The sequence below is a fragment of the Fukomys damarensis genome, unplaced genomic scaffold (genome assembly GCF_012274545.1).
Source record: "Fukomys damarensis isolate Sample0158 unplaced genomic scaffold, DMR_v1.0_HiC HiC_scaffold_22, whole genome shotgun sequence".
Taxonomy (NCBI): domain Eukaryota; kingdom Metazoa; phylum Chordata; class Mammalia; order Rodentia; family Bathyergidae; genus Fukomys; species Fukomys damarensis.
The window spans coordinates 11335556-11357066 of NW_022900934.1; the positions used below are offsets into that span (position 1 = coordinate 11335556).

At 48.1% G+C, this 21511-nt stretch overlaps 1 protein-coding gene across 2 annotated transcripts in view; it reads right to left on the reverse strand.

Moving 5' to 3' along the window:
- The window catches only part of Slc9a8 (solute carrier family 9 member A8), a 65128-nt gene that overhangs the window by 16105 nt on the left and 27512 nt on the right, over positions 1-21511 (reverse strand). For both annotated transcript variants that reach the window (XR_779069.2, XM_010618233.3), the window contains exons 5-10: positions 20025-20108; positions 15623-15724; positions 14563-14597; positions 9550-9693; positions 4272-4410; positions 2515-2620 (exon numbers count right to left, since the gene is read on the reverse strand). Coding sequence is in view for 1 of the 2 variants with exons in the window: in XM_010618233.3 (XP_010616535.1) it covers positions 2515-2620; positions 4272-4410; positions 9550-9693; positions 14563-14597; positions 15623-15724; positions 20025-20108 (610 nt within the window). In the remaining variant the exon portion in view is untranslated. The remainder of the gene's footprint in view (positions 1-2514; positions 2621-4271; positions 4411-9549; positions 9694-14562; positions 14598-15622; positions 15725-20024; positions 20109-21511) is intronic.

Sequence of the window (21511 nt, forward strand, 5' to 3'; positions counted from 1 at the left end):
CAAAAAGCACAAAGCCGGGCATGGTGGTGCACACCTGTAATCCTAGCACTCAGGAGGCTGAGGCAGGAGGATTGCTGTGAGTTCGAGACCAGCCTGGGCTACATAGTGAGTTCCAGGTCAGTCTCAACTATATAGTGAGACCCTGTCTCAAAAAACCAAAAAAAAGAAAGCACAATGGCTTCTAAGCAAAATATAAAGAGGCTCATACGAGAGTACATTTAAATAGAACTGCTATACAACTGCCAGGATGGCTAAACTTTAAAAAAATTAAAACAGTGGTGCAAAGCAACTGGATTGCTCTCATATCCTGGTGGAACAGAAAAATGACAGTCACTTTGAAACGCACTTGGCAGTTCCTAATGAAGTATGAATTTACCAAATGACCCAGCAACCTAATGCTGAGGCATCTGCCCAAGACAAACGAAAACATACAAATGTTCACAGTCCAAAGGTCCTTCAGAGGGACGGGGAGGGAGACTGGAAGGCAGAAGGGATGTACAGACTATGGTATGCGCAGACACATAAACATCCTGAAAAACATAATTAAAGGAACGAGACACTAGGACTACCCATTCCAGGGAAACCGCGGTGAGAACGCAGGTCAGCAGGCACATGAGGTAGGGGTGAGGGAGCGCTCCACGTCTTGGCTGTGGTGGCTACACGACTGCATGTATTTGTCCCAACCTGAAGAACTATATACTTACAATGGGTGTTGGTTACTATAGGCAAATTATATCTTAACAAAGATGAAAATAAAGAAAAAGGAAAAACCTTCCTGTGGCAGAGATCAAAGTAGCTGCTCAATGGTGCCATCTTTCGGAACTCAGCCTGTGTGGGGCCTTCACTCGAAGATGGGATCATGGTGTCCCCAGTGGAGACCTCTCCCCTCGGGGGCACCCCCCACACGTACAAGGAAGGAGGGTCACGCCCCCGCCGCCCATTTCCGGGTCAGCGCCTGTACAACCTGACTGTGGACTCAGGCTCAGTCTCACTTGGGGCAGGAGCCCGACCATGCCACGCCTTGTGGGCAAGGGCCACGAGGGACCCAGGGTGGGGATGGCACTAGGACCTCTGATGAGTGCTGCCCTGCAGCTGTGAGCACCGCCTTCCAGGGTCCCTGGTTGTGGGAACCGCATGCCTTCCTCCCTTGGGGTGCAGGGAGAAGGCGTGGAGTCAAGATTGTCTTTGTGTGAATCTCAGAGCCACCACTTACTACCTGTGCAGCCTTGAGCTGGTGACTGCCTCAGCCCCTCCTGCCTACTCCATGAGGTGGCGGGAACAGTTCAAACAGATGCAAGCTGGGCACAGCAGCACATACTATTCTGTCTCGAAAAACAAGACAGAGGGCCAGGGATTTAGCTCAGTGGTTCCCTAGCCTGCCTTGCAAGCTCAAGGACCCGAGTTCAATCCCCGGTATCAAAAAAAAAGAAAAACAAGACAGAACGAAACCTTAATACAGGTTTACTGTGACGAGAAATCCCAATAAGGTATCACCACACCATGGGCACTACTGTCCCCTAACGAGCCCATCTTGGTTTCCAATGATCTGTCCAGAGGGAGCATGATGAGCATTCATTCTTTCGTTTAGCTTTTCTTTTCTTTTTTGGTACCGGGGATGGAACTCCGGACCTTGTGACTGCAAGGCAGATGACGGCACCCCTGAGCTATATCGCTGGTCCCTCATTTGGCTTTTCTGCGGTGGACTCTCACCAAACTGTCCAAGCTGGCTTCGAATTTGTAATCCTCCTAGCTCGGCCTCCCAAGTAGCTGAGACCACAGGTATGCGACACTGCACCTGGCTTGAGTGTCACATTTTTGTTTTGTTTTGCTTTGGGGATAGGTCTGCTGGCTATGTAGTCAGGCCAGCCTTGAACCTGCTATGTAGCCCAGCATGGTCTTGAACTCTATCCTCCTGGCTCTGCCTTCCCGGTGCTGGGATTACAGGTGTGCACCGCCTCATGTGGGGCAATCATCAGTTTTTTTAATTTGTTGTTTTTGAGGCAGGGTCTCACTATGTAGTTCAGTCTAATCCTGTCTCAGCCTCCTGAGTGCTGGGATTATAGCCATGTAGCACTACACTGGGCCCAAGCCTCGGTTCTTGAGTCAGGACAACCATCTGTGAGTAGTTCTTCCATCAGTCCCAGCTAGCACCCTGGGTCTATGTACTAATCTCTCTCAACCTCAGGTTTTCTCATCAGTAAAACAGAAATCTTTTAGAGTATTTCCTTCCCAGGTGCTTCCTACTTCAAACGGGACCTTATATGGTGGATGAGGATCAATGACAGAGAGAAAAGAACTGGGGCTGTGACACCAGTGTGACTCTTTGAGCCCCTAGATCCAGGCAGGACTGAACCCAGAGTATTATCCCCTGGGAATCAATGAATCCTATTATAACCTAGGTTCTTCTGAGATGTGACTCACCTCTCAGGACACAAAGTGACCCGACTGACCAAAGCTCTTTCACCAGGCAGGACAATAAGCCACTGTCACACTGTATCTGGGCCTCTCGCTCACCTGAGAGAGAGATTCCTTCTGCGAGCCCATATGGCAGATAGGCAAAAATGATCATCATGCCGAACTCCAAGGAAGGCGTTTTCCTCAAGTCAATGTGCTTTAACACGTAAATGGCAACTGTCAAGGAAGAAGGCTCTGGGGCACCTGAGGTGAGATGCAGAGATGTCACCAAGCTGCTGCTTCCAAATATACAAACAAATACAAAAGACTGAACATTTCAAGGTTCAACTGCAAATTATTATAGAGATTTTCCTTTGTAAAGAGACTGATATATATCTATTCCTTGAAAGGGAATCTGACAAAACACTAAGGAATTCCTGAGACAAACCGTGGGGCGGGGGTGAAAAATCAGCCTAAGTTGTGTCCTTGACAAATGTGGACCTACATGTGGGCTAAGGATGAGTCAGTGCTATAGCCCTTGCCTAGCGCTTGAGAGGCCCAGGGTTCCATCCCCAGGACTGAAGGAAAAACCAAAGCCAGTGCAGAGGGCGGGGATGTGCCCCAGGGCTACAGACGTGCTGGGAATGGCCCACACTGCTAGGTCCTCTCCCACTACCTCCCAGGACACCAGAAGAGATCACGTGGGGCAGCCACCACGATGCCTTGCGGGGACCCAGTGCCCTGCTGCGGGCCGTTTCTACTCTCAGGGCCCTGTGAAGCAGGCTGTGTACACTCAGACACTGCTCACAAAGCCCGTTCTGGAGTCAGAGTCCCCACTTGCTTGGCTTCATGACAATACGGGCTTTCTGAAATAGATAAATATGGAGGAAAACACTGAATTGGAAGTTTCCTCTCCTTTTCCATTCTGTTTATTGGTACAATATGAGAAGCTGTCAGCCAACTCAATAGAGCGTTTAACTTCTGGACAAAGGAGCTGATGGGAAAATTAACAGGATGGCACAAAAACACGCCTGTAGCCAGCAAAGCCTTTTCCGGCCATCTGCGAGGCAAACTGCTCTCAGAGGATGGCCAGGCGGCTGTGTCCTGGGGACGCAGCCCAGGCGTGTACACAAGTGGTCTGGTGCCTGTCCCTATTTTAAATGGCAGTAAAGGTGTCATTGCCTTAACAAGCCTTTCCTTCCCTGGCTGGAAAAGCTCATCATAGATTAAGCAATAACTACATTAAAAATAGATTAATCTGCAAATAACTTTATTGGAGCTCACTCTGGAAGCCCCTTTTCTAATTATTCCATATAATCATGTGCAGTGGGATAAAGACTTTCTTTTTTCAATTTCATTTTCAAAGAAAATTTCCAGTTCTCTGAATGTGCAAAGAGACAGCAGAAAAGGAAAGCGTGTGAATACGGTGACTGCCCTCTTGTAACTGAGAAGTCCCCAAGTCACGCCTCATATCCACCAGTCCATGTGCCCTGCAAGCTTTGAAAAGTGACAGGATACATTTCATAGGCTCAATTTAAAAATCCTTGCCAGGTGTGGTGGCACACGCCTATAATCAGGCAGGAGGATCACTGCAAATTCTAGACCAGCCTGGGCTACACAGTGAGTTCCAGGTCAGTCTCAACTACACAGTGAGAACCTGTCTCAACCAGCCTGGGCTACACAGTGAGTTCCAGGTCAGTCTCAACTACACAGTGAGAACCTGTCTCAAAAAAAAAGGAAAAAAAAAAAATCCTCGAGTTTGGAGTGTTTCTCACACAGAACTCAGCATAAAAATCTTCCTTTAAACAAAACCTCAGATTAAAATTGGGCCCCCGGAACCTCCTCCACGCCACGCGTTCACCACATGAAAAGGATATTAATGCAGAAATTAAGCCAGTCAGAGTGCCGAGTGCCGCAGAGCCAAAGAACATTTTGAGGAAGTAGCCAAGGGCTTGGAAAAACGTCTGCCACCCACTGACATCTGACATATTTTTTCTTGTCAAACCTTCAGCTGTGCTAGGAAACAGAGAACAGAAAGAAGTTAAAATGTTACAGACAAGTTCTCCGGCATTAATTTGTGAAAAGCTTCTTTCTTGTTTATTCACTCCTGTTCATTCCATCATTCAGTCAGTCAAGTGTTTATTTGCTCACTTACTTTGTCCCAGGTACTATGTTAGTTTCCTGGGGCTCAGAGATGAGAGCGGAGTCCGTACCCTGAAAGAGCTCCCCTAAGACTAATGAGGGAGAAAAGCAGGATGAGGGTAATGCCAATCCGGGGAGGAACATATGCAAAAGCAGGAAGCCAGGGTGCCAGGGAGTCCAAGCACAAGGCCCACATCAGGGGAACATCCGCACACACAGGGGTTAGTGCAGCTGAAACACGGAGCAGGATGGAGGGACGGTGGCAGGGCTGGGTGGTGCTGGTGATTCACCCCGAGGGCCAGGAGCCAGTGGGCAGTGGTCTCAGTAGAGGGAGCCAATGGTAAAATCTGAGGCTGAAGGCCTGGCTACAAGTCCAGGGGAAGCAGCATCGGGAGTCTGGCTAAGAGGGAGGAGTTGGGGTATTAAGGTGGAAGAACTGCAAGAACTTTCTGCCGTAAACATCCTCCTCCTACTCGGTCCTCTCCTGTTCATGTATCTCCCCCAGCCAGTTCTCAGCTCTCAACTGTGTCCAAGTCTCTCCCTCTCCCACAATCCCCCAGTCCGGGCAGTGCCTGCTGACCGTGCTATGGTCACCCCTGTTTTGCTGCCCCATGGGGTCTACACTCAGCAGCCCGAGTGACCCCTTTAAAATCACACCTGGCCTGTTACTGGCCTGCTCCACACCCTCGGCAGTTTGATACGGCCCTAGGAGGAAGCCGTCTTAGCACGACCTGGCTCCCTCACCTCTCTGACCGCCCCTCTCAGGGTGGGGCCGTGGTCCCTGGCACCTCCCTCTGGGTCATCCCTGGCCCCAGCTAACTCTCCCATCTGCCTCTTGATTGAGAACAAAGGTCAGTGACACTCACTGGGGACACCTGCCCTGACCCCTCATGCAGGCAGCCCGTTTACAGGTCCTCACGGGCCTGCCTTCTCCATGGTGTGATAACTACAGCGAATCACTCCTTGAGGACCAAGCCTCTGTCCAGCCATCCGGAGCCTACAGCACAGCGCCACACGCTTCAGGCACTCAATGTGTTTCTACTGAAGCAGTAAATAAACCCACGAATTGTTAATAGCAATATTCAGCTTCATCGTTTCCTTTTTGTTGTTTCTTTTATGAGACAGGAGCTCATCATGCAGACCAGGTTGGCACTGAATTAACTCTGTAGCCCAGGCCGGCATCAGATCACGGCGATCCTCTTGCCTTGGTCTTCTGAGTGCTGAGATTACAGGTGTGTGCAACTGTGCCCATCTCGCCTCATTTCATTTTCAAGCAGAATAATCTCTGACAGAAGGGGAGGTTGGACAAAGACCCAAGGAAGCCTCTTATGGAGGTGCTCATCATACATAACACAGGTTCTGAGGAGTCTTACGAAAAAGAAGTCTGCCTTTCTTCACACAAGCTCCCTGGGCTCTCCAGAACACACCAGCTTCCCCTGCCCTTTCTCTGCAGATCACAGGTTAAGAGCTCATTCTGAGAACTGTGGGGATCACAAGGCTCTCCTGGGAAAAGTGCTCTCCAAGGCCACTGTCACCTATAGGGGAGCCACAGGGGACTGCGGACCATGTGCAGCCCCTACCCATTACCACTACCAGCTGAACGCAGGCTGCTTTTGCTGGTTTTTTTGTTTATTTGTTTGTTTAGTGAGACAGGGTCTCACTATGTAGTTGAAGCTGACCTGCAACCTACATGTAGCCCAGGCTGGTCTCCAACTCACAGGGATCCTCCTGCCTCAGCCTCCAGAGTGCTGGGATTACAGGCGTGTGCCACCACGCCTGGCACTGCTTCCTTTTTATACTGAGGGAGCCAAAGCCCAGAGAGACTATAACTCAGCTAACAGCAGATCTAGGGCTGGCCACTGGGCTCTGAACTTCAGATCATGAAAGAGAATTTGGGCTCCTCCTGATCTGGCAATCATGTGTGTGTTATTTTTTCTTTCCTTTGTTTTATTTTTTCTTTTCCACATGTTACTTTTTATAGTTACACATTTCCTGCCTTAAGGTACATAGGACAACACTGCTTCAGGACCCATTCTGCAATCTTAAGTGGTAGCTGGAGAAAATGTAAGATTTCCTCTACTACAATCCGTATGGGAATAAACTGTCATTATAACAGATAAAAGCTCAAAAGAATTTAAAGTTATTAAGGTAACAGATAATACTTTGCTTTCTGGTATTGAGGAAGGTAACAGCATTTAAAATGGGTCATTTATTCTCTGAGGTGCAAAGATGAAAGTGTCAGATCACTTTGGAAACTATATTCCTTTTCACTGTAAAATGGGATTCCACCTCCTAGACAAGGACCGAGGACAGCAGCTCCCAGCAGCTGGATTTCTGGTTGTTCAAACAGAGAAGAGGCCAGGTCTACCGCACCCCTTCCTCCTGCTTCTGTCTCAAAGTGTCCTCTGATCTTCCAGGCCCGGTGTACGGACCCCTGAACTGAAAAGCCTTCCTGGAGTCCCGCATGGTCATGGCTGCCTCTTGTCTACTCTCTACAAGCAGCTTTCATCACCACGGACCAAGTTCCCGAGTCGACCTGGTGTCTGAGCAGCAGCTGACACGGCGGGCCCCTTTAAAGACAGGCAGGCAAGCAGCTGCTTGCACACTGCAGCCACTGAGGGAGGCAAATCTGAGCTGGTCTGTGCCTCCCGGGGGGCTGTGACGAGGGAGGAGGCAGCGGCGGAAAAGCCAGGCGCACGCGGTCCACAAAGCCCGCTGTGGGAAGAGTCAGCACAGATGACCTTGGCCTTCAAAGGCACCTTTCCAGTAAGAACCTTTGTCTCCACACAACGCCATCGTTTCTCACTTTTTGAAAGGCCTATTCTTTGGCCTTTCGCAGCAGCAAGACCTAGAAATGTTCAGAAAAGCCCCAGCTCTGACAGATTTTTTTTTCTTTAAATAAATCAAAGACAAAGCAGTTGAGTTTAGCTCCTAATGTATAAAAATAACTCATGATGCCACCTCCAAGTTGGGCAAAATTCCTTATCACAAATGTTCACTATATCTACCCGAAGAGGAGATAAAAGCAAAAACCAGAGAACTAAGCAGCTTTCAGAACAGATCGTGGATAAGAAAAAATATTGCCATCAGATTTTTTAAAGGTCTTGCAGCATGATGTATGATAATCTCCTAACAAAGCTATAGAAATTTCTGCCAAGACAAATGTGGAAAAGACAGCAAGAGGGAATTGGTTGACTGTATCACTCACAGTAATCTAAAGGAAGCAACACTCTGTACTCAGTAAGAGAATGTTATAGAAGATTAATATTATTTTGTTTTGTTTTTTGAGGCAGGGTCTTGCTATGTTGCTCAGGATGGCTTCACGCTCTCTATGTGGCCCAGGCTGGCCTTAGAATTCTCCTGCCATAGCCGCCCAAGTGCTGGGGTAACGGGAGTGTGCCACCAAGCCCAGATGAAGATTATTTTATCAACTTTGTTCAATGGGAAAATTACATTATTTGAGATATAATCCCACTTAAATGAAATAGATGTATACTTACAGCGAGTTGTTAATCATAATTATCTGTAGGTAGTAAAGATGAATGTGCCTGTTGTTTTCTTTTTTGCTTGTGATTTTCTGAATTTGGTGTGAACAATACATACCTTTAGAATATCAAAAATACTCTAAAATTCAGCTTCTTTTTAAGACTAGTGAGTACTTCTTACAATTAAGCAATACGTAGTAAGCTCTGCCTGCAGAGGTAGGGCAAAACCAGGCCAAAATGGTAAAACTTACGGGAGGTGGGGCTGGAGGACAGGGTTTCATGTTAACTGTGCCAGGTGCCTTTTGCACAGTGTCATCTTTATCCATCAATCTTCAGTCCAACCCTGGGCTGAGGCCTTCTTACCCTTGCCTCAGAGCTGAGGAACCAAGAGCTCCACAGGCACAGAGGCTGGTCTGGAATGACATGGCCAGCTGGCATCAATAGCACCTAAATCCTGGGTAGTCTGACTGCAAAACCCAGGCTTGGGCTGGGGAGGCAGCTCAGGGAAAGCATTTCCCTAGTACACGTTAAGGCCCTAGCTTTGTGCCTCAGGACCAAAAAAACCGACCAAAAAACCCCTAGGCTTTCTGGGCGTGGTGGCGCACACCTGTAATCCCAGCACTTGGGAGGCTGAGGCAGGAGGATCTCTGTGAACGTGGGCGCACACCTGTAATCCCAGCACTTGGGAGGCTGAGGCAGGAGGATCTCTGTGAGTCTGCGGCCAGCCTGGGCTACACAGTGAGTTCAAGGCCAGCCTGAACGACTCAGCAAGACCCTGTCCCAGACAAAACAAAAGACCAAAAAACTGTGGGCTCTTCCCACTATAGAACACCATTTTATTCCAACATAAGAATTCTGACATTTTATAATTTGGCTTTAACTTCTCAGATCCCATCAGATAAGGCAGTAATACCACTAAACATCTGAAAAAGAGCTGCCATTTCCAAAGTAGCTTTTATACAACAGCATCTTCCAGCAGGACACCTGCTGTACAGCTGTGAAGGTGAAGACTCCGCGCAACAGCTGGCAAGTGGGCGCTGAGCCTCTGTTGGTTGCTTTTCTACTTGCACTGTGGAAGGAACCTAGGGCCTTGCACATGCACGGCAAGCACTTTAGCACTGAGCTACATCCCCCACAGCCCCATGTTTCTTGCTTTTGTCTCTAACAACGCTGTCCAACACTGATCCCTAGGCCGGCTGCTTTTCACCACCTAGGGAATGCACTAAGACAAAAGTCTTGGACTCACCCAGGCTGACTGAATGAGAGCTCCAAGGGCAAGGCCTGCGAACGGCACAGCACGGCACAGCACGGCACATTGATTAGGCTCAGTGATGCTGACACTGAGGGGCAGGTCAGAGGAGGCGGGCTCTGCTCTCCTAGTCACCCAGGACCCTGACATTTCCCTGTGGCTCGGCAGACAGGTGAGCCAATCACCTGGGGGACAAAGCCGCTGGACAGGAAGCTGCGCTGCGTGGAACGTCTGACCTTTCGTCCCAGGGCCCTCTGTTCTATCACGCCCCACACTTACTTGGTCAGGACAATGGAGACTGCATCGTTGAGAATACTTTCTCCAAAGACCAGCATGTTAAGCACAGGGTCCACGTGCAGTGCATTGAAAATAGCGATAGTGGCCACTGGGTCGACGGCAGATATCAGGGAGCCAAAGGCGAAACTGGAAGAAGAGAGAAGCGAGGGCAGGTCCTGTAAGGCGCATCACTCGGTGCACACAGCAAAGCGTCAGCCAACCACGATTCACACAACACAAAGGCATGCGCTACAGAAGACAGGCATTTTCCCTACCTATCTGCTGATGGGCACTCTGGGTCGGGCAGGAGAAGCCACCCTGAAGAAGGGCTAGGGGTGGCCGGTTTCCACCTGCCAGCACTGACACTTGATCCTGCCCAGTGATACAGGAGGCTTCTGTTCAAACACATGGCACACTGCCCGGCCCTGCTCATCAGAGTAGCCACGGTTCTCCACATTCAGCATCCAGCCCCTCTGATGGGCAACATCTGAGAGAGTGCCAGCAGCCACCCAGTTCCAGATGTACAGTCTGGGCAGCAGATACCGTGAGCTCCCACCCAGGCCTGCGTCTCACAGGTGGTACCCAGCACAGTGGTGTCAGCTCCAGCACACATCCACCAACCGCCTCCTCTTCACAGCAGAAACTTCTGTGGCCCCCAACATACCCCAGGCCCTGCCCTAGCCTCTTCCACACTGCGGGCACCGAGCCAGCACTGCTGCTGACAGAGGACTGACGTGCAAGAGGCAGAACAGTGCAGAGGGGACTCAGACACTCACAGCCGGGCAGTCACCAGGGTGGGTGCGGCAACACAGAAACTAAGCCAAATTTAGAAAACAGCGAGTGTGGCCCAGGAAGTAAACAGGGTGCCATGTAGAAGAGTGGCCCAGCAGAGGGAGAGGTGTGGGAGCCTATTTAACGGGGTCAGGGAAGGCCTTTCTGAAGAGATGACTTATTTGAACAAAAAGCTCCATGACAAGAAGCAGTGGCCAAGATGTCTGGGGACAGAGGTAAGAACGCGTGTACCCCCGAATCTGGGAGCAAGCTTGGCCGCCTGTGAAACAAAATGAAGGTCCTGGTGGTGATGGGGTGGCAGGAGACCATGGAGGCCTGTGACGGAGGCAGGCCTAGGTCCCCCATGATACCTCAGGGGCCACAGGAAGTCTGGATGGCTTCTCCCTTGGAGCTGTGGACTCCCCTAGTGTACTCCCGCCTAGTGCGGCCTTCTAGTCCTCAACCACTGTGAGCGCCCGTCGCTAGGAGCAGAAGGCCTAGCTAGGCCTGTCCCCCTTCTCCATGTGGGACACAATATGTAGCCTGACGGTGCAATGCTACCTGAGAGTCACCGCCCACAGACGATCACCAAGCGTGGGGTCTGCAAGCGCAGAGTGACACTGGGCGTGGGGCACTGAGCAGCCTTGGCAGAGGGTGCTGACGGCAGCACACGCCCGGCTGCCTTGCTGATTACACACCCCTTCCTTCATTAGCTGCTTCCTTGGCCTTGAGAGTGCTGACACTGCCTGTGAGTGTGATGAGCGGAAGTCCGCCCAGAAGGGCCTCTGGATCCCAGATGTGGGCCAGACACACACCTCGCCGTCCTCACAGGGGTGGCCACATGCACGGCCTCCTCACGGTGTGCTGGCAGCGCTGAGCACAGCCCACAGATACAGTGGAAGGGAAGAGGAGGGTGGGGAGGAGACACACAGGAGAGGCAGCTCCTCCCGACGCGGCAGCTGGTCTAGGGCCTCACTGCAATGCAGACAGTCTGTCCTCCCTCCTCTCACTCTCACCCCCCATCACTCACCGAACCACGTGAGGGAGAGGGAAGGGGTCAGCTAACAGCCGGAAGGAACTGGAAGCCACGATGGGCTGTGTTGAGCTGACCAAGTATGGCTCGGCGGGCCTCTCCCTCTGTTTACAAGGAGAGCGCACACAGCAGGGTGGAAAGCCACGGTTCTCCCTGCTCAGCACCCACACCCCTTGGTCTTCGTAAGAGAACCCCATCTTCTTTGGGGGAGCCATACTTTTACTCTGTCCTTGCAGTCATGTGGGGCCCAACCTTGGACACTAAGGGTATCACCAGCGTTTTACCAGGTCACCAGGAAGAGGCTGGCCCTCTGGAGGGGCGCCTGAGGGGAGGCTGCGAGCCTGGGCCAGCAGCACTGCCACAAGGGGACCATGTGCGAGGAGGAGGCCAGTCGGGGAGACTGAGGTGATACCACTAAGAGGAGCTTCCCAATACTGCAGGCGCTTGTAGAGTGTCATAGCAGAAGCCATCACCCTGGTGACACTTCAGTCCTGCAAGCCAACAAATTTCCCTTCTATACTTAAGCTCCTCTGTGTCAAGTCTGAGCTGCACTGCAAGCAGCCTGACTGAGGTATTGCATCAGCGTCACTGTGGGAGCCACAAGAAAACTGAGGAACGGACAGAGGGAAAGCAGGCAGCAAAGCTCGGTGACGGTGATGTTCAGGAGGTGGCTGGGTGGGTGCTCCCTGTGCAGCCTCACTTTTCTGTCTTTGAAACTTCCAGTAATAAAAAGCTGAGGAAAATGCTCTGCATAAGTCATACAACACATTCAGCTCTGGCTGGGCCTCTAAACCAGGCAGAGTGATTGTGAGAGTCAATCGGCAAGGCCCGAAACATGCAGCCTGAGTCTCCCAGAAGCCTGTGTCTCAGGGTCCTTTGGCCTGGGCAGCGACCAAAGCCTGAAGTGACAAGTGATAATTTAAAATGTACTTTCTTTATCGTCACCTCAAAAATTAGCAACATCAACAAAATGAGAAGGATACTGACTGCACTAGTGAAATAACCCAGTTGTTCGCGGTAAAATCTATCTCCAGGAGGAAATCGCTAAAATCAAAACGGTGCCACGAGGTCATTTTTGTGTTTTCCACAATGCAGAGGCTGTAATAAGTGCTCTGTGTGCCTCAGCGTCAGCCTGTGTGGTGTTTCTGAACAGTGGCCTAATTTGCTGACATTTAAAAATGCGAACAGATTCCCTGGCAACATCCAGAAACCTGGCCTCTTAAAAAAAACTTTTGTTTAAACAAGACAGGGTGTGGCTCAGTGGCTTGCACAAGGCCCTGGGTTCCATCCTCAGAATCACACACACACACACACACACACACACACACACACCCCACAATCGTTACAACACAATGAATTGTAGGCAGGCTGCCACGTGTCTATCAAGAGGAAGGGCTGAGGAGAACTGTCCCCTTTGGGCATAGGCGCTCTGCACAGCATGGGTCTGCGAGCTGGGACAGTCTCTTCCTGTCAGCATGGGAGCGCCCACCCATGGCCGGCCCTCGCCCAGCTCGTCCACAGGGCAATCTCTGCTCCTTCCACCCAACCACTGCTTCAATTCCATCCCACAAACAAGTGTCCAGCACCACCTATGTCTCTGGCCCGGTGCTCCAGCCCAAATGGGGCAAAGGTCTGAGTGCTGTGACACCTTCCTTCATGTCAACAGGGATTGGGACATTTCCTCTCACTTGCAAAATACCTATGAAACAGGCAGCATCAGTTCTGCTTTATTCCCAGCTCCTGTGAAACAGGAATGAGACTGGACATTTGCTTATATACAGAACCATTTTCTTTCTTCTTTTTTTTGTAGTTGTCTGTGAATTGTGCTTATTTCGTTTCCAAAATTTTTTCTTACAAGAGTTCCAAATTCAAGTTCTTGGGTGGGGCTGAGGGAAGTAGGTAGAAATGGAATGGGACTTTGTTATCAGAAATATATTTCTTTTTCTTTCTTTCTTTTTGAGACAGGGTCTCACTCTATAATTCAGACTGGCCTTGAACTCACTATGTAGCCCAGGCTGGCCTTGAACTCCTGGCAATCCTCCTTCCTCAGCCTCCGGAGTGCTGCACGCCACCTCAAGAAAAGAGTTCTAAGATTCTAGTTCTAAGGAGCCAGGTCGTGCTAGACTCTAAGTTCTGGCTGCCCCCAGGAAGGGTGCCTGTGACTGCCCCCCCACACGCACGCACGCACGCACGCACGCTCCGCTCCAGCCTGCCAAGAGGGGGAGGACCCAAGATAAGGGAGGCTGCATGCTGCTGGGACTTTGCAGGGGTGAACGGGCTGCACATGGCCTGCACACTTGTTCGGCACTAGATCCAGTACTTTCTGAGACACAGTCGCCTCAGCTGCCTTCTTTTGGGGGAGGTTTAGAAGGTCTCATTATATGGCCAGATTGACCTAAGTAACTGGGATTGGCCAGGCACCGTGACACCCACCCATAATCCCAGCCATTGGGAGGCTGAGGAAGGGGGATCACGAGTTTGAGGGCAGCCTGGGCTACATCGTGAGACCTTGTCTCAAGAAATTTTAAAAAAGCCAAAGTAACTAGGATTAAAAGCCAGGCTATCATGTCCCCTAGATTGCTTCTTTTGAAATACATTAAGCAAATTCCCCGGCCAGGTGAGATGGCACACACACCAATAATCCCAGCTTCTCGGGAGGCCAAGGTGGGAGAGTCACAAATTAGAGGCCTTTCACTACAGCTATAGAAAACACTTGGATATCAGCTGAAGATGATTTTTTTCTTTTTTTTGAGATAGGAAATCGCTATATATTTCAGGCTAGCCCTGAACTCACTATGTAGCCCGAGTTGACTTCAAACTTGAGACGATCCTCCTCCCTCAGCGTCTTGAGTGCTGGAAGTACAGGTGTGCACCACTACAGCCAGCCAAGGACAATTCTTAATAATAATAAAAGGACAGTGCTGCACTGTATTGTGTATATGGGTGGCCAGTTCTTTGGCCAGAGCTACTCCCTCTAAAGCTTAAATTAAATTTTAATCAGCAATGCTTAGACTAGGAATCTTCAAAGGCCTTCAATATAATTTTGATTCATTTTAGAGCTAAAAATTAATTCAGAATAGATACTACAGTGGGTATCATTAGCAAGGGGGGAGACAGAGTAAACAAAGAAGTACCACACCCAGGAAACAATGTGGAGAAATTTCCCCAGCCTGTATAGCAGTTGCATGGGTGCTGCAGTATAAAGGATTTACCTGTCTGTCATGTTGAGTTTAGAGATTACATCAGCCTGTAAAATAAAACACACAGACACACAGACACAAAAAAAACCCCTGGAGAGCAGTCAAGAAGATTAAAATGTCCATCAGTGCTTTATTACCAATAAGGACATTAACCTTCAGCCCCCAAACCACTTTAAAAATAAAACGCCTAAGTTTTGGTTTAAGCATGCATTCAATCATCATACAACAAAAGCAGGAAGCACTTTCCCAGCCCAATTAACTGTAGTTTTCTTCTCTAAAGTTTATTCCTCTGATACGAGAAGCTGAGCAATGAAGAAAATTTTGTAGAAACACATTTCTTCTGGTGCCATCAAGGCAGCAATAAAAGTGAAACTCAGATGGAAGGGGCTCCCAGCTATTAAGAGGAGAAAACAGCTAAGAGCAACCTGCTGGCCACTCAGGCTTTGCCTAAACCTCTACTTTCAGCACTGGGGGTGGCAAGCTGCAAGAGACAAACCAGGAAGTGGCACATGCGGGGACACACGCGGTGCAGATCTGCAAGTACCGCTTCCTAGGTGTGCTTGACCTACATTAATGCAGATTTAATTGGAGCTCAAAGTGTAGAACACTCAACCAATGCATGCCACTGCAGAGGGGTCAGTAACGTGGAAGATTCAGAGTATATAACTCTCTAGGTGGAGGGCTTAGAATCGAGTGAACAGACTCAGAATCATCTTTGATTTAAAATGCAAACTTTTATTTAAAAACAACAATTAACCCTGATTCCATCTGAAAACCATGATAGTATATAATCTGCTATATTTTTAGGCATTCCAATTCAGGACAGTATTGATCTGCCTATAAAATTGAATGTTTGGGGGTTTTTGGAAAAGACTCACTCAATTCCAGACACCACACTGGGGGAGCCTTAAAACATTCTCACATGCTTCTGCTGTGCCTCCTGCGCTGGGGAGCCCTTCCAGGAAGGCACTGGGAAACTGCAAACTCAGGCCCAGGAGGGGGCCCCACCCCGCTCCCTGCAGAGCTCTCAGAACGTGAGATCATCGAAGTTTTTCAAAGATGTTTTTCTTACCTGGCCCAGAAAATAAATTCCGCCACCTACTACAAAAGCGGAGATTGCAGTACCAAACACAGCAAACAAGGCGATAGAACCAATATTCTGAAAGAAGTTACCCTGTTTAAAAGAGCAGAGAAATGATCACAGATGCCAGCCCGCTAGCGGAGTCCTGACCCACACCCAGCCCTCCTAACTGTCCCGACTCTCAGCGAGGACACCAAGGTCCGCCGGTGTGGCCAGCTAGGAACCCAAGTCTTCCTTCACCCCACACCTCCTGCCGGGTCCCAGAGTCACGCACGTCTCCCCAGACCACTGCAACAGCACCTCACAAATCCCAGCGCACCCCTGGCCCCTCCACCTCTCCCGCGCTTCCACAATGATTCTCGCAAAAGACAAATCTGAAGATGCTGCCTTCTCTCCAACCCCCACTCCCACTTGAAATGCAGCTAAATGTGGACCCGGACGGCTCGGGCCCTGCAAGGCCTCAGCACTCTTCCGGCAGCACGCCGGCCCTTGTTTGTTGGGTTCTTTCTTCTTTTCGGGAAATTTCAGCATGCTGTGACAAGACCCTTCCAAGCTTCCTGCGGGAGGCCATCCTGGGGCCCCACTCCCAGTGGCACCAGAAATGGCTCAGTTACCTACGTAACTGTCTGACTAACATCTGTCTTACAAGTTTTTTGGTACCGGGGACTGAACTCAGGACCTGGTGCCTGCCAGGCAGGCACAGCAGCACTATAGACACGGCCTAACGTCTGTCTCTCTCATAAGGGTGCAGGCTCCATGGGGCAAAGATATCAGCTTTTATACAACAAAGTTACCGACACGATGCCTGTCACAAGGAAATTCCTTTCTACAGAAGGAATCAACTGAGTTTCAAATATGATCAAGGCCTAAAATCTACAGTTATAATTTTTCATTTAATTAAAGGTGATTATAAAGAATATCAAGATAACAGGTTATACCATCAGAAACTTTTCTGCCATCCATGTCTTTTAAATATTTCATCTCACTCTATTAGTATCATTATCTATTTTTTTTTTTTTTTTTAGACAGGTTTTTACTACATAGTTGAGGCTGGCCTTGAACTACGTAGCTCATACTGGTCTAAAATTCAGTGATCCTCCTGCCTTGCCCTCCCGAGTGTTGGGATTCCAAGTGTGTGCCACAATGCCCACCTCATCACCAAATTTGACAGATAAAATGTGTGTCTATCTATCCTTCACAATATTTAAAAGAAAATATTCAAGTCCAAATAGCATAGCAACATCTTCCAAACTTTGGTCTACAGGACTAGCTGGGCATATAATCATAGCACCCTGGGAGGACAAGGCAGGAAGCCCAAAATTGAAATCCGATTTGGGCAACTCAGTGACTTAGCAAGAACCTGTCTCAAAAAGGGGCAGGGGGCTGGGGATTTAGCTCAGTGGTTCTGGTCCCTGCCTCACAAGCACAAGGGCCTGAGTTCAATCCCCAGTAACAACCAAAAAAAAAAATTTAAAAAGGGGCAGGGATACAGTTCAGTGGTGCTGAGCCTGCCTAGCAAGCATGAGGTCCTGAGTTCAATGCCAAATACCAAATTAAATTAATAAATAAAAATAGAAAGGACTGGGGATGTAACTCAATGTAAAGGCCCTGAGTTCATTCCTTAGTATTGCTTTAAAAACCTGTAAGATTAAGGAAATGAGGCTATTAGAATCCTGCAGTCTCAGGACCACCATGGGATTTTGATGACCCTTGACTGTTGGTATGGACAAGAATCCCATCTTTGCCCAGAACCATGGAGCCATGAACAGCAGGAACTGCTACGTCCAAGCTCATTTCAAGAGTCCTCTCAGCTCCATGCTGACAACCCCTAAACGTCCTCTGCAGGAAGTGGCTTTGCAGTTCTGATTTGGCTACCCATCATCTGATGATCTCTCACTTGATTCCTATGTTTGGCATATCGATTTCTAGCACACAAAAAATTTTTAAATCATTGTTTTGCTTTATCTCTACAAAGGGGTTTTCATCTATGAGCTTTTCTTTGCATATAGCTGCTTTCTTTTTTAAATTTTAAAATAGATTAGGCCAGGGCCAGGGATTTAGCTCAGTGGCACTATACCTGCCTCACAAGTGCAAGGCCCCAAGTTCGATCCCTGGTACAAAAAAAAAAAGATTAGGCCAGGTGTAGTGGCACACAGCTGTAATCCCAGTACTTGGGAGGAGGCTAAGGAAGGAAGAGCACCATGAGTTCAAGGTCAGTTTGGACTACACTGTGAGATCAAGGCCAGGCTTAGCTACAGACCCTGTCTCAAGAAAAAAAGGAAAAAAAAAAAAAAAAAAAGATGAGACTAATTGGTCTTGCTCTATTTACAAAGATTCTGATTCTGATATGATTTATGTAGTTGGTTAATATTAATTTAGATACAGAAAATTTATCCAAATTCAAGTTACTCTACTAAAAGAACTGCTACCTACAGCAAATTTATCTGTTTCTAACATCCTATTTTTTACATGATATTTCTAATTTAAAGAATCAGTAGCTGCCTACTTAGCATATACCAACTGATGATAATCTCACTGAACTGTGTATTCTAAGTTGAAATTTACATTAGCAAACACAGTAATATTAAAATAAAATGCTCAGCTGGGGATTTAGCTCAGTGGTTCCAACATCTGCCTCTCACAAGCGCAAGATCCCAAGTTTGATCCCCGATACCAAAATAATAAAATAAAATAAAACGATCCAAGTCAACTTCCTGTCTTCTTTGCGGGGAGGGAAAGCGTGGACAAATGCCTCTGAATTAGGATTTCTAACTCCTATCAGTCCCTTTCACATCAAGTATCACATTTTTCTGCTGAAAAGTCATCTTCAAAGAAATATTTTTTTTAAGAAACTATTATTTTAAACCAGATGTGGTGGCGCTTGCCTGTAATCCCAGCACTTGGGAGGCTAAGGCAGGAAGATTGCTGTGAGTTCGAGACCAGCCTGGATTACATAGTGAGTGCCAGGTCAGTCTCAGCTATATAGTAAGACCCTGTCTCAAAACAAAAAACAAACAAACAAACAAAAAACACTATTATTTTCCTCCAAGTTTCCAGCAAGTTTATTGTTGTTTCAAAAAAATTAGGCCTAGGGGCCAGGTATTTAGCTCAGTGGTGCCAACACCCGCCTTGCAACTGCAAGGTCCTGAGTTCTTTCCCAGTTACAAAAAAAAAAAAAAAAAAAAAAAAAAAATCAAAATAATTAGGCCAGGCTGGTGGTGCATAGCTGTAATCCCAAGTGCACCACCACACCCAGCAGTAAATTCTCATTATGACTCCCTACAGTAATACCAACACTAGGTAATAACATTACTGTTAGCGATAGCAAGAGGAAGAAGCGCTCCGTTTATTTAGTGTGATGAGCAAGGCTTTGCTTCCATTCTTCTATCTAGCATAGATCTCAAAGCAATGTTGCAAGCAGGATTCTGGGCAGCTTTCTGAGGTTTTGTTTTAATTTTCAACCTAACACGGAGCCTGTAGGGGGCAGTGCATGATCAGACCTGCAAGTCTGGGTCCAAAGTCCTCTCGGGCTCTTTCCTCCTCCATTCAAGAGTTGGTCCAGTCTTAGTTCTTCCAAGTTTCACCATTTTTTATGACATTCACAAAACACCTACTGTGTTATTACTTTAAACTGAATCAATTTATTTAAAAACTCAAATGCACTGATATTGAAAGATTAACATTGGAGAAAAAAGAATCCTTGGTACAGACATCAACAGGTGGGAAAGGAAAGCGCCACGGTGGGAGTCCGAGGACAGTCGGTGTTGCCAGCTGGGAGCTGGGAGGCAGCTGGGCAGAGCAGTGACGGGACAGGTTACCGGGCCAGGGACCACAACATGACGGGAAGGATGGGCAGGATCTGACTCCAGCTGGCAAGGGGAAGGTGGGCCAGGGAGAGCAGGGAGAGATGGGGGCTGAGGGGTAGCGATGACGATCAACTGTGAGGTAAAGCCCAGGACAGGGCACACAGAGAGGACACAAGAAGGAAACACTTAAGGAGAGGCCTCAAGTGGGAGCTGAGAGAAGCAAATGCCTGGGCACGTGCTCCTGTTCTCGCAGGACAAAGTCTATTCTCTTACAAGTGTGAGTCCGTGTCCAACAAGAGAAGTCAGTGTGTCATCTGTGTGCCAAGTAAAATCACACTGGCGATCTTCCCTGGCAAAATATCGTTCTGCCCAAGGACTGGCTCAACAAGCCACACAGCCTGAAGCCATAACAGCAGCTAACAGATCTGTCTGCTCCTCTCCAGAAGTGGGGCACTGCATCTAGTTTCCACAGTGTGTGCCCAGGAAGGAACAGAGAGTTGATAAATTAACGCCTGAGCTCTTAAAAACTTGCCTCGCAGACATGAAAAGCCATCCAGACCAAAAGCAAAGATGCGCCCAAGTCTTACCTTGTGCAAAGAATATCCAGACTCAAAGATAATAGGTGGAAGCAAGAGGAGGAAAAACATATTTGGACGAAACATTTCTTCTTCCTGTAAATATAAAGTGGGTATTTTCAGAGACATGAGTTCATGCTCAAAGAAATCAGTCAACAAAGAGTTGAAATAGTTCTGAGAGGAAATGATGTGTAAAGGACTACCTGATAATAAAACCAAGCAAAATGAGAGACCAGAAGTTCAACTCATTCTAAGAGGTAAGATCAGAGATTTTTTTAAAGGGTAACCAGCAAAAGAAGCAGTACAATGAACCACTTCCAAGCATAAAGGGTATACTTTGAAAGGAAAGAAAATCAATACAGAAAATTTTAATTAGGATGCAACACATGTAATCTTTTTGTTTTGCTTTGTTTTGGATAGCGGAATTCAAACTCGGAGCCTTGCACTTGCCAGGTAGGTGCTGTACTGCTAAGCTACACCCCCAGTTCCCCACCCCCACCCCTGGCCATCACAATCTTGACTGTTGGATTTCTTGTCAAAACCCATATTCAAAAGAACGACTAAATATATTCTTACACATGTACAGCTGTTACCCTAAAGTCTAAAATACCATTCAAAAAAGACTCAAAATAGAAGCGAATGATGACTTCTGAAAATGCCCTATTAAGTCTTAAAATAACAGCATTACAACATGCTCATGACTCAGCCTGGGCCTATAGGAAAAGGAATGGGCTGAACGCTGCATTTTACGGGTGGCCTCCTCTCAGAACTGTGCAGTCTGACCCCCAGGCAGATCCTTCTGGAGAAACGAAACCCCCGGGAAAAGGAGAAGCCATCTGCAGTAGGGTGCATGCCCCTCGTCCTGTCCCCCGGGAGGTTTCTCTCTACAATGACTTAACGGGGAAATAGGGTCTTTTCAGGGTGAGGGTCAGATCCGGTAAGGAAAGGATGGAGATGAGAGCACACCAGATTGGGGTCCTAAACCCAAGAAAGTGAACTTGTAAGAGACAGAAAAGGGCACAGGGCCATGAAGAAGGCTACGTGAAGGGAGGGACAGAGATGGGAGCCAGAGATAGGACAGATACGCTTATCCTCAGCTGTCAGAGTGGAGGTGGAGCAATAATGTTTAATGTTAACCCCCCATGTAAATGACTCTAGGATTATAAAATGCTACGCTGTCATAAATTAGGGAACTCCAGGGCCACGAGGAGGATTCTATGGCCCTCCCACACCTTTATTTTCAACTTCTGGCCTCCAGACTGAAAGGGGACAAAGCTATTTGTTGCTGTTGTTTTGTTTCACTTTGTAGTTCAGACTGGCCTCCAATTCATGACAATCTTCCTGTCTCAGCCTCTCTAGTGCTGGGATTATAGGCGTGTATCACTGAGACCTGCTCAAAAATCTGGTTTTAAGCCCCCAAGTCTTTGATCCCTAACTGCCACAGTACCCTTAGTTAAGGGATACACCACCCTGATCAATGATTTTTTTTTTTTTTTTTT